A 13696-nucleotide genomic window follows, 5' to 3' on the forward strand; every position below is an offset into this window, starting at 1 on the left:
TTCACCATTTAAAAATGTTTTTATTAGTATATTATAGTTATACATAATAGTGGGCTTCATTTTGACATAATCATACATGCATGGAATAAAATTGGCTCCGTTTTAGTCCCTAGTACTTTCTTTTTCCCTCCCCCAGCCCCTTTCTGTACTCTGCTAGTCTTCTATTTTTGCGTTCTGTGGACCTTGCAACTGTTCTGGTTTCTAGGGAAGACTATGAGCTCTTGGTCTAGGAAGTTCAGTGAGGAGGAAGAAAGTGAGGCATGGCTTCCTGAGACAAGGTTCAATATTTGTGTTTTTAATTGGTGCTTTATAAATATGTATATAAAAAAGTAGAATTCACTGTGTTACGTTCACAACATAAAGTTAATTTCATTCTGCAGTTTCCCTCCTTCCCCATCCCTCCTCCCTCTCCCTCAATCTCCTTTCTCTACTCCACTGATCATCTCTCTTCTGTTTCCATGGGCTCCCCACCTTTCCCTCTCCTTATATTACTTTATCTTCTGCATATGAGAGAAAACTATCATTTCAATTTTAGTTTATGTGCTGCTGAAGCGATTATCTGTTTTCGCCATTTTTTATCAAGAAGAAACATAGTTTCATTATTTCTATTCCCTATAACCTTCAGTTCTAAAAATTCTCCTTGTTCATAAATTTAAGTTTTTGTGAATCACTTTTCATTTGGATTTTATGTTGATTTCTTTACAAACCCTTGGTCTATCCATAATGTGTTCATTACTACTGTCATTTTTCTCTAATTTGTTTTTATGTAGAAGTGGTAAAATTGGAAGGAAGTTAAGAAATAAAAGTAAGAAAACTTTATTACTATGTTAGTTTAAAAGAAATATAAAACTGTAATTAAATAACAGATAAGCTACCAGCTTAATATATCTTATATTAAACAGGAAATAGATTGTTTTTGATATAGAATGTCTTAAATTTTTTTTTCTAAAAGCAAAACAAGAATGTTGATTTTTATTTATCATATTTATTTCTTTATACCTTATCTCAATATTTTTACTCTAAAATGGGGAATGAACAGTTCCATGAATTAGCACATACTTTAAAATGAAATTTTTTCAAAACTCTAAGCATGTTGTATACTAGTTTCCAGGAAGTCTTAGAAGTCCCCTGTACATTCAAGGGCAAAATTAATTGAATGCAATTCTTTTACCAGTTCTCTCATAGGTGCTTTCTTCTTAGTCAATCAGGACTTGAGGAATGTCTACCCTGGGTACTATGAAAGAAAAACCTAGATTGAAGGATGACAAGTTATTTGCAAGATACTTTATATGATGGTTATCTAGAATTCCCTCCTTTTAGGATTGGACTATCTTGGCCTGTTCTGTGGCTTCTTGAGTACAAGTAGTAGGTAGCAGGTAGCAGGGGCCCAGGAGAGGAATAATGTTGACCCTCCTACCTCCCAGGTTCAGCCAGTGGCCACTCAGGAAATGTGTGAAGGGAGCTTCCATGTTACGATAATTGTAGGCTTGCTTACAACTACAAAACTCTCAACTAAAACAGCTTTAATAATAAGGAAATGCTGTTTTATTACAGGTAATTCCGAGATGGGGTCATTCTGAAGGGGATGTAAATGTCAGAATTCTGAGTTGATTTCTGTACTCTTGTCTGTCCTCTCACTCAAGCAGTGCCTCACAGACAGGCTCTTCTTCATGCCAAAAATTGTGTCAGTCACCAGCAAGGGAAATGGGCTCACCCTGGTTGATGGAGTCTATTCCTCTTCACCATACCACCTGAACAAAGTTCAGGAGAAGGAGGGAATGGCCATTGCCTAAGGAACCACTGTGTCTGCCACGGTGTGATTTCTGTCACCCTAACTCAGTCTTAATCTAACTGGGGCATGGGATCTGAGGCTGAACATTTCCTAGAAAATGGTGCCTTGTTGGGGCTTGCAGGGGCTAATTATTGTTGTGCCTCTGGCCCTGCCTTTTTAAACCCAGATTCTCAAGAGAGGTCTCACGGGTTGGCTTTGTAGCTCACCAGTGCCTCTGTGTGGTGAGTCCCTCTAGTAGGGTAGGTAGGAAGGGAGGCCTTGTGTTAATCATTCTAGGTTGGGCCCTGGACTTGATACCACTGAAACGGAACGGTTTCCTAGCAGCATAGGCTGTCTTTCAGGAACCTAGTATTCTGGAAATGTTCTCCTTTCCTACAGACCCAACTCAGTCAACCTGGGAAATCTCTTTTGGTTGCTCTTCAGAGCAGGGCTGACAGGAGATTGAATTACTGGTGCTGTTGGTCAGTGTTGGCTGGTTCCTGTGTTTGGTGACTATTTTGCGCACTGCCCATCCAGCTCTGCCCTTATCCCCCACCTCCTTATCCTAAACGTGGCCTTGGAAAGCAGCTCAGTTTTAGGCTCTGAGGATAAAGCTGCATTGTGTGCAAGTAGTGTACGGGTTATAGCTCCAGTTCCTGGAGCACACGGAGATTTATAAGTTCACCTGAGGCCAGCAGGATTTAGAAGCAACTTTCCGAATTACCAGTCAGGCTGCAAGGCTGCTATTTTAGTTTGCCTCCCTGTGCACTCTGGTTAAGAGAGCCACATTCTGTGAGCACTCTTCTGTAGAGTCTTTCCTTCCTGGACTTCATGGACAATAAAATCTGCTCTAAGCTAATTCAGGTCACATCCCTTTTACTTGTCTGATGTGCTTGAAACTAGTAAATCTGTATCAGGCTTGAGAGAAGCTGTTTGTTTTGTTTTGTTTTTTGCTTTTTAAATTCCAATAGCCATAGCAAAGAACTAGGGTCTGTGGATAGAAATTGTGACTCTTTTGAGTTGCTTTGCCAAAGAGAGTTCTGGGCCACCTCAGAGCCACAAGACTTTAACCCATTTCACAAGCCCAGCCAAGACCTCAACCTCCAGGCAGTGTGTGGGTAGGAGCTTGTTTTCCTGGTTGTTTGACATTTCCATAGTAAAATTTCAGTGTGAATTTCTTATCATATAAATACTTGCTAAATATAGGCCCATATCAGCTGCTTTATTGCTATCAAAATATTTATGGTATCAATTCATTTTGTTGTTGGACAGTTTTTATAGACAATATGATTCATCTTGGAATTTATTTAATTTAAGGATACATGAATTTGATAATAATTGTAACTTAGTTTTAGTAGTAAACTCAAGAAATAAATTCTCACTTTTTTTAGGTCTGGACTCAATGAATCATCCATATCTATCATGATATTAAAGTTTTTATGTTCAAACTTTATTAATGTGTTGAATTTTGCATAAATTTGGTAATAACACAGCATAGTTATAATGACATTATGTCCATATGCACACATTGCTCTACTGATATCTGAAGCAATAGACCCATTGGTTTAGTTAGAAATTTTACTTATACATAATTTAGAAGTAATTATCTTTAAATCCTTGGAGTTATTTTATTCAAATTAATGTTTTTCTTTTTCAGAAAAGAAATATTGCTGAACTATAATCATTGAATTACCTGATCCCTTGGTTTTTACTTGAAAAATTAATGTACAACAATACATTAAAAATCAGGCTTTAGAATTTAATGAGAATAATTCTCCCAGGCTCTTTTGGAAGCGATTTTATTGAAGTACAGGAGTTATTAAGTAAACCTCACCCTTGTGACTTAAGAATGAATTGCAACTTCCATATGATAATTTGTTCATGAAGAATTGAGCACCAGGAAAAATGACTCTGTGTATTGTTAAAAATAATAAAACAAAATTATTTTCATTATGTTATGTTCAATTTGGATGACTCAGTATTTTTTGTTGTTGTTTTCCTATGTTCTAGAAAGGTATACATGAGTGGAATTTTAGTGCATCCTCTGTCAGAGGAGTGAGGTAAGTTTCCTTGGTACATTTTATTTACTTAAAAGATATTTTTCTGGACTATTTATAGCCTGACTAGGACTTATTATTATGAGTTTAAAGTCCAAAGCAATTCAGGAATCCCTTGAAATGATGGAAATGCTCAACCTTCTTAAATCTCACTGTTTCCATTGTGAAAGGATCTTCAACAAGATGTTCACTGTTTGTGGAATTGACTCTTGAGTTTGTTGCCTGCTTAAAATATGGTGACTTTGGGGTAAATGTGAACTGTAGATCAGAATCAAGTTGCAGATAAAAGGGAGCTATGTGGAGGTCCTCTTGAGCTGATTGAGTTTTTGGCTTATGTTATAGGATGGTTTTCTGTTCCTTTTGGTGACCTACCCCCCTCTGCCCCCACATAGATCCAAAGCACACAGTGAATCTACCAGCTTGTGTCCTGTAGGTAACATGAGATCATAGGGAATCCACTTTTTAAAACTCTTCCTAAGGTCACTGTTGAGGCAGTGTTAGAGTGACAAACTTCGGTTCTAACATAGCTGCCACAATATGGCTGTTATAATGCCAGTGGCTCAGAAAATATCATTTCTTGGGAATTAGAAATAGGATTATTTTTTCAAATCAAGAGTCACAGATTACATGTCTAAGTATTTGTTAGACAGATGCTCATACTAAACCCATTCTTAAAAATTCCAAAACAAATTTAATTGTATTTACTACTATTTATCCCCATGTAATAGAAATGGAAGGCAACAGATTTCTGCAGGCTAGTTATGCAACATCCTGTTGCTTTTGGAACAATAGAAATTGGCTTTGTTAGAGCATGAACTGGTAGAGCAGTCTGAGTCACCAATAATTTTAGTTTGCCTGGTAGAATTACCTGTTACCTCATGAATGAACTGAACAGAAACAAGCAAGATTATGGACTGATTCATTATATGTCTTTCCAATCAATTCCTTCTCAAATTAAGCTTTCCTTTCTTAATATTTAATTTAAAACCTAGTCATTGCAAGGAACTCATTATTTATTGCTGTATTTTTAAGCAATCCATCTGGTATAGTAGATGTAAATTCCACTTTATCAGATCTGTTTTCCAATTAATTAATTTTTGTAATTAGGTATGGCAGCTTTATGATTATGATTTATAATATGTGCATAGCATGCCTCCATCTGCTGTTGCTGGCTTATACGCTGGGACACTTGAATTCTAGTCTGTGTGTGTCTTCAGAGAGAACTAACTTTTCCTGGCTTCCTTCTCTATAAAGAAGAGATGACAAACTATGGAACAAAGTCCAACTAGGTCAGCAGTTTATCTTGCGTCACCCCAGAACTTGCCCAGATCAAGTCAATGAGCATTGAAAACTAGCTATGTGCCAAATGTTGAGTCCCAGTCTGCAGAGGACACAAAAATGCCTGAGGCATGAGCTCCTCTCTTGAGCTCACAGTCTAGCAGGGAGGGGAGCAGACACTTCACAACTATTGGCAATATGGTATGTGATGATCAATGATAGAAGCACCCTTAGATCAGAAGTGCAAACCCTTCTGTTTAGGGTAGAAGTTGGGCAAGGAGAAGGGGTAAGGTCTCAATAGGACCTTAAATGATGATTAGAATTTTACTTTAAAGAAAAAAAAAAAAAGATGTGCATTTTGAAGAAATAGGAAAGCAAAGGCATAAGATTAGGATCAAATACGGCCCACCGCTTGTTCTTATGAAGTTTTATTGGAACACAACTGCAATCATTCGTTTTCAAAATCTGCTTCCATGCTCCAATAGTAGAATTGAGAGTCTGGCTCACAAAACATAAGATAACTATCTGCCCATTACAGAAAACGTTTGCCAGCTCCTGGCATAAAACAGAAGTTCAAAACAAGTGCTATTCTGCATTTCTTCACTTCTCTAAAATCTCTGAAGCTAAGAAGGTGATTTGCTGCCTCCACAAAGTGCCTTCTTAGGCACTTCTTATTCTCATTTCATTGTTCTACAGAATCACCAAGGTCAGCCAATCAGTTGGTATTTGTACGTTTCCTCCCAGCACACAGATTATTACTACATTGAATAGGCCACCTTTGCATGCTAAATGGAAGGGACATGTAGTTTATGTGGGCATATCATCCCCCAGAGCAGCAGAGATGAGTCAGAGGACAATTCTCAGAATAGGAAATAGTTTTTGTGTTATGGTACGGTGAATATCACTTTGTAAGATGCTATTTATGACTTTTGGTTATAAACAACATTGTTGTCATAATTGGGATTGGATATAATAAGTATTTAGTTTTCATTACAGTTCCATGAAAGTATTACTGATTCCCTGAATAATGCTATTCTGTTGTTGTTTCAGTATTTCTAAATTTGAAGAACGATGCTGTTTTCTTTATGTGCTTCACAATTCTGACGATTTCCAAATCTATTTCTGTACAGAACTTCATTGTAAAAAGTACGTATTTATCATTATGTGTAAAAAAAGCCTGTTTAAACTTGATCATTATTTTAAGTTACGATTGAACATGTAGCCCCTGTAGAGAATTCATGGCTGTATAGTTATATAAATACTTTATTTGGGATAATATTTTATAATTATATGATATGGTATGCAGTTAGAAAAATTTAATATTTTCTCTTTAATAAATTCAGATTTTTCTTAGTTGTAATTTGTTTCCCCATAGGTTAAAAAAAATTAAAAAATTTATTGTTATATTATAATAAACATAATTCTGGGATTCATTGTGACACATCTATACAGGCATATAATATAATTTGTTCAAATTCATTCACTAGTACCTCCCCTTTCCCTCTCTGGTCTCCTTTCTCTACTGGTCTCCCTCCATAGATAAAACACTGCCCAAGACTTACTGGTTAATTATTAAATACTGTGTCTTATTTTTAAAGTGCTCACTTATTACATGTAATTACCAAGATTTTTGTTCTTACATTATTTTGAATAATCTCCCTGTTGTCTGTTGAATAATCTCACTGTTGTTCACTGGCATGTGAACAACCCTCGCTCATATTAGAATCACCTGGTGAGCATTGAAAAAATACCTGGCCCAACCCCAGAGTAATTATAATGGGTTTTCTGATGGGGGCATAGCTTGGGATAAGAGCCAATGATTTGATCTATACCAATAAAAAAGATAATCCAAAAAGCCATGAACTGCCTTGTATGTTCTTGTTAATCTGCTTTGGTACGTTTCTCTTGGACTAGTTAAATACTTCATGTTCCTTTAGAACACAGTGACTGACTGTGAGGAAATAGAGAAGTGAGTAACAACTTAGTAGCCAAAGTGTAAGTGAAGCCAGTTTGGACTTCTATTTTATTGGGGATTCTTATTAAAACAATTGCTATTTGATTGCATTTTAAATGACTGATATGCTAGCTACAGTATACAATTATTTGTTTTGTCTTTGCGCCAAAAAAAGAAGGTTGCTTTGCTACAATTCTTGACGAGATTTTTATCATCATTATTGCAAAATGTGTGGCAAATAGACTTGGGAATAAGAATTCCTAGCTCATGTATGGTCTTATTTTCTACTTACACATAAATTCTCAAGGATATTGATTGCTTTCTATGATAATGATAGCTAAGATTTCTGGAGTGCTTATCCCAGGCCTAATATCTATTTTAGTCTTCAAACTCTATTAATCTAATAGAGTTAATATTTTCATTGAGAAGATTAAAGTAAATAGGATCATGGAGATTTTAGCCTAAAATCATATGACCAAAAAGTATAAAATTGGATATTTGAACCAGGCACATGTGACTCTAAAGTACAAGCTTCTAAAATTTACACTGGACTCCCACCTCACTTTCTTATATTCTGCTTAGAGATGATCATATTGAAAATTTTGCATTAATGTTTCATGCATGTTTTTACCTCAGAACTTAAAATTAATCTTTAAAGCCATATTTTTTAAAAGTTTTTTCACTTTATTGTTCTTCTTGGTTGAACTTGCTTTGGTGTCTATCTCATCTTGATATTTAATCTTCATCAGAGCATACTGTTGTTCCCATCAATTTGGGGATTTTTTTCTTATCATTGGCCAAGAAACATGTTAGAGGAAAAGGAAAAGTGAGGAAGTAGGCACCATATGTGAACTCCATAAACAGGCTTCAAACTCCAATATAGGTTTTGTTCATTGGCATGTTCTTAGTGGCCACAACAATTCTTGATCAAAGTAGATATTTGAATAGATGGATGAATTAATGGATGGATAAAATAAAGAAATAGGTTCTGAGTTGTGTTAGGCCAATTTCTTATCACACTATACTCTGCTCTGTTCTTGGCCTATCCTGGCATGACTTCTCTGAGAGGTCATAGCCCTTGAGTGTGTGTGGTGCTCCCCTAACTTTATGTGTGTGAACCATTGGCATCCATTGTGAATGGACTAGACTCAGGGGACAGTAGGCAAATTTGTTTCTCTCTCTGGTTATATTGCTTGGCTTTAAAATGGTCTCCAGAAATAAAACTTTACAAGAATTCTGAAAGAAAAATGTTGGGGGACTGGGGCTGTAGTTCATTGGCAGAGTGCTTGCTTAGCATGTGTGAGGTATTGAGTTCAGTTCTCAGCACCACATAAAAATAAACAAAGGCATGCTGTCCATCTACAACTACAAAAAACATATTTTTAATGTTGGTCGTCTATCAAAAGAGAGATGGTTCTATCATATATATATATATATATATATATATATATATATATGATATATATTATATGTCTATTATATATATCATATATAGATAGATAGATATAATATATATCATATATATATGCCAGTTTTTCCTAGTTCACATCAGTATTTCACAGACTATTTATGAGACCCTGTTCAAGCAGAAGATTTACTACTAACTGTGATCAAATATTACAGTAGCCAAGTAGACACTTCCAAGTTTAGAGATACTAGATCTTCTGGAATATTCAGAAAATAGGGGTTTTCTTATGGGTTTTAAACAATAATATTAGCAGCAGCTAAAATAACACTAGCTAAATTTTTTTTTTTTTTTTTTGTACCATGGATTGAACCCAGGGACATAACCACTGAGTCACATCTGCAGCTCTAATTATTTTTTGTTTTGAGACAGGGTCTTGCTAAGTCGCTTAGGGCTTGCTAAGTTGCTCAGTTTGGCTTTGAACTTGTGATACTCCTGCCTCAGCCTCCCAAGCCACTGGGATTATAGGCACTAGCTAATATTTTTATGAGTTGACTATGCTAAACACTTTACAAGTATTACCCAAGATCATCTTCACAGCAGCCTATGAAATAGGTACTTGTATATTCACTGTTTTATAATTAAAGACTTGAGAGGTGCATGTGTTTTTCTGAGATTGTAGAGACAATAATAATCTCATTCTGATATCCAAGTTCTCATTCTTGTCATTTCTATGAACCTGTCTCACCTCGTTGTTGTTCTATTATACACTCCATTACTATTGTTTGAAGTTGAGGCATTCAGTCAGACATTTCTAGAAAATCCTACTAACATGTTTTCATCTTGAAAAATTCTGATTTTTAAAAAAAAAATTCTACTTAATTCATAGGGACTCTCTTAGTTCTAAATTTTGGCTCCAAAGTCACTTTGGGACATATGTTTATACACTATTTTGACTTAAAATTTTTGAACTTTTTATGATTATAAGAGAGTATACACATCCAGAGAAACCATACTTTGAATTTCGACCCTTTCCTGGGCTAGCAACATGCTGTATGGTGGTCTTGCGATTCTGGGCAGCAGCCATGAGCCCCAGGTCCTAGTCAGCCCCAGGTACCAGGATGACCAAATGGTGCTATGCTGTGCACAGTGTTGCTAGAATTTTTTGGATAAAGGTATTTTATAAATTACATGAGATATTAAATACTGCTGTAAAATAGGCTTTGCGTTAGTTGATGCCTGACTGTTGGCTAGTGTTAAGTGTCCTGAGCACACTGAAGGTAGGCTGGGCTAAGCGAGCATTTTTGGCAGGTTAGGTACATTAAATGCATTTTTGACTGAAGAATGGTTTTTGCAGGCTGTTGCCCTCTCATACATGAAGGAGCAAGTGTGTTTATTATTATATGTGTTAAAGATGCCAACTTTCTCTGCAGGTTTTTTGAAATGGTGAACACCATTACCGAAGAGAAGGGGAGAGGTGCAGAGGAAGGAGACTGTGAAAGTGACTCCCTGGAGGTAATGACTTTGGTTTTGGTCCTAGTTTGACAAAGTTTCTCTGTGTATGACTTTTTTAAAACAAACTATTTAAAGCCCTACCGAGGGAGAGGATGGGGTTGTTTGTGGATGTGAGAGTGGTAGTAAGACATGGAGGGACTCAGCCAGAGTTTAAATTTTCCTTTAATGTTAAAAGCAACATCTGGAATTCCTTTGGTTTAAAAGGGGGTAAAAAGTAAACACTGGCAAGTACTCACTTGGCAGTACTGAGTCTTGAGGATTTTACTTGCCCGATAGTAACTGTGCCTTATCCAAGAGGGTGTCAGTACCCTCAGTACCCCTGGCCACAGTGCCCACACACATTTCCTTTCTCCTCTGAGATACTTGCAGTTCAGATACACAAAACTTAGTGAAGATTCTGGATGAGAGAACCCTCCGTGTCCTGATTAGTACATTGTATACAGAACCTGAAGCCATGGAAGAGAATGGAATAAAAGGAGGAGATAAGAACAATCACCCCAACTGCTGTTCATTTCAACCAGAATTCTTTGTTTATGCCTTATAGATATAGCACATTGCCAGTACCTATTTTTTAGTTCATGTCCATTTTTACTGTCCTGTCTGCTATGTGAAGGAGAACCTTCCAATTTTGCAAGGATTGATGCTGAAGGGTTTGGAGAGTACTGACCCCCAGCACTCCAGCATCTTCAAGGTCTGAAAGAGTCAGGCCATGACTCTGGATCACCATTCTCCCCCAAGTCCTCCCCAGTGTTTGACTTGGGACAACACTCTGAATTTAGGTGTCTTAGTCCATTTGGGCTACTATAATAAAATACTATAAACTATTATAAATGCTTATAAACAATAAAAATTTGTTTCTCACTCTTCTAGAGGCTAGGAAATCCAAGATCAATGTGCCAACAGATTCAGTGTTAAGTGAGGGTCTATTTCCCATAGACACAGCCTTATTGCTATATTCTCTCATAGTAAAGGGGACAAGGTGGTTCTCTGTGGTCTTTTTTACAAGGCCACAAATGACAGCTCTGTCCTTATGAGCTAATCACCTCACCAAAGACCCCCATCTCCTAAAACCATCACCTTGGGATTATGACTTCAACATGGGAATTTTAGGAGGACACAGTCAGTCCATAGCACCAAGCAATATTGAAAATTACATTTTTAATGTTAAAGTAAAATGGAAAAAACTATATATAGATCACCAGCTGATTGGTAAACTTATTAGGTCACTTTGATAATGTCACCCATATACTAAATTTTTGTAAAAATACTGAATCAGTAGTGTAATTAATCATTGAGCAAAATGTAAATATAATAACTAGTTGCTAACTCAGGCTGTGATAACTATACTAGACAATATTTGTTTGCACAATTGATCAGATCAACAGTTTGGGAACCCCATTCTAGGAACTGAAGTATTAATTACCTTAGAATTTCTGATGAATTTGGCTGATTTCTCCAGACTTCAGTCTCCTGCAATATAAAGAAGGGGAGGAAGATTACTTTTCAAAGAGTTTTCAAGAGGATCCAGGATCAAGATCCTCTGATCTATATCTATCTATCTATCTATCTATCTATCTATCTATCTATCTATCTATCTGTCTATACATACATACATACTACTAGTATAATCAGTGGGCTTTGTAAAAGGCCCTTCTCAGCCAATAGCAAACACTGTAACCAATTAAATAAAGAGAGAAATGCTCAGATTTCTTCCCAGGAATAGCCAGAGTGTTTTAGTAGATTACTTATCTTACTTTATATAACCAGTTGATATAATATTGTTCTGATTCATCAAAACGCTCCTAACTTGCCTTCTTTAGTATATACAAGGATATTATTATTATTATTTCAATGTTAGACAACATATATATACTTCTCTCTTTATATTTCATTAGAATAAATTAAAATCTCTGGCAGAATGACTTCTACAGTATTCTCAATGGATTTTATAGCCTGTACTAAGAATCCAGGCATCCTTGTGTTTAGTGTTTGGGCTTAGTTGGCCATTATGTCACAGCTGGTGATACTGCTGCTGTTTCTTTCATGGTCTTCTGTTAGTATAACATTACTGAATAATTACAGTGATACTCTGGGCAGAAGGATGGTGAAATCCTCTTGGCTCTTCCTTTTTTGCATAAGTTCTGATAATTATCTATTATATTTCTTAGACATTTAAAAATTTTCTATTTAAATTATTTTATCAGTTTGCTAAATAGTTGACTTAAATGGATTCTTAATTTCATTACCTCCAACTGAACTCCAACTTCAGCCTGTGAATGATATACCAAAAATAGTTCCTCTACTTCCCATTCTTTTTACTGCAAACAAGAAAAATTATTTTAGTTATCATCTTTATACCATGAGTAAAATTTGTGTGCAGAATAAGTATTTTCTGATCCTTACCTCAATTGGAGATGGAACTTAAGTCATTTCAGTACCCATACCATTTATTCTTGAAGCCTTTGAGTCTATAACAAAATAAAAATAGTAGAAGGGATAGACCACAGAGGAACGCTCTTTACTGTTTCTCTCTTCACTTAAGATGATATTAGCATTCAGCAAGCATTAACCATTAATGTGATTATATAAATTATGAATATGAAGTTAATTCTTAGGTTTCCTGGCATTTGAAAAACTTCTTAGAAGCCCAGGTTAGCTAGGACCTGCTTTTCTTTCTTTGAAGTAGTGATTTACAGGGTGGATTTAGCCTCCTCTGATCCTGACCTTCCTCCAGCAGGTCACATCTGGCTCTTCTAGAGATCTCCAGGCAGAGGGCAGGAGCCTAGGTTCTGCTTCTCACATTGGAAGTAATCAGATTTGTACAAAGTTTTGCTGAGCTGAGATGATTTCATTCCTTAGATTAGAGTTGAACAAGACTTTTAAGGTCCTTTCCAGCTTTGCTATTTAAAATATTTTTCAAGATTAGTACAAACTGTACAAGGTTGTTTCAAAGATAGATCAAAACCACGTTTCCAAGAAGGACTTTTCTGTTTTTATTCAGAGACAGTCCTTTTGATTCAAGGCCTTGTATTTTGACTCAAGGCTGTATGTTGTTGTAGAAGGATTATGAATCTATATTCCAAATAATTTAGTGTTAGTAAATTTATATTGGGTTGTTGAGCAGTTAATAGCCTGCCCTGTGTGACATCTGTGAATTATACCTGACCTCTAGGGTTTGGGCACTCAGCTGTGATCCTTATTGTTTTCTGCTTTTCATGCATTCATGAAGAGCAAGGGCATCTACCCAGTAACCTTAGCCAGACGTCCCATAGAACCCTCTACCTCTCATTCCTCATGCCCAATTTTTCCTCCAGCCTCTTTGTGGCATCTCGTCACTTCCCTGATCCCAAGTCTTTATCTCTTACGTGGACTGTCATCATCAGGGAGATCTCTCATGTGGATTTAATCCTGTGGCTTCCCAAATTTACAGCGTTTCTTGCTGCTCTTTGTAGAATGTCCTTAACTCTCTGGCTCAGACTTACCCTTTCCTCTCCATGGTGTGTCCCAGCAATGTCAAACTCCTCTCCACTTCCTGCCTCTGAGCTTGTCAGACAGACCCCAAATCCACAAGCCCCTCTTGTGGGCTGCTGTTCTGCCCCTTCTGGTGACTACACCTTTTTTTTTTTTTAAATCCAACTTTTTCTCCTGAAATCAGTTTTCAACCCCCGCTTCCCACTTTTCTGTGTCCTCGTGGCATTTGTGCCAGCTCCTCTCCC

General features: G+C 36.5%; 1 protein-coding gene across 3 annotated transcripts in view; it reads left to right on the forward strand.

Annotated features, from left to right (window-relative positions):
* Map3k5 (mitogen-activated protein kinase kinase kinase 5) overlaps nt 1-13696 on the forward strand; it is a 201750-nt gene that overhangs the window by 125444 nt on the left and 62610 nt on the right. For all 3 annotated transcript variants that reach the window (XM_076858216.2, XM_076858214.2, XM_076858215.2), the window contains 3 exons: nt 3782-3831; nt 6157-6252; nt 9899-9980. In XM_076858216.2, the coding sequence (XP_076714331.1) occupies nt 3782-3831; nt 6157-6252; nt 9899-9980 (228 nt within the window). The remainder of the gene's footprint in view (nt 1-3781; nt 3832-6156; nt 6253-9898; nt 9981-13696) is intronic.

Source organism: Callospermophilus lateralis, chromosome 6 (genome assembly GCF_048772815.1).
Source record: "Callospermophilus lateralis isolate mCalLat2 chromosome 6, mCalLat2.hap1, whole genome shotgun sequence".
Taxonomy (NCBI): Eukaryota; Metazoa; Chordata; class Mammalia; order Rodentia; family Sciuridae; genus Callospermophilus; species Callospermophilus lateralis.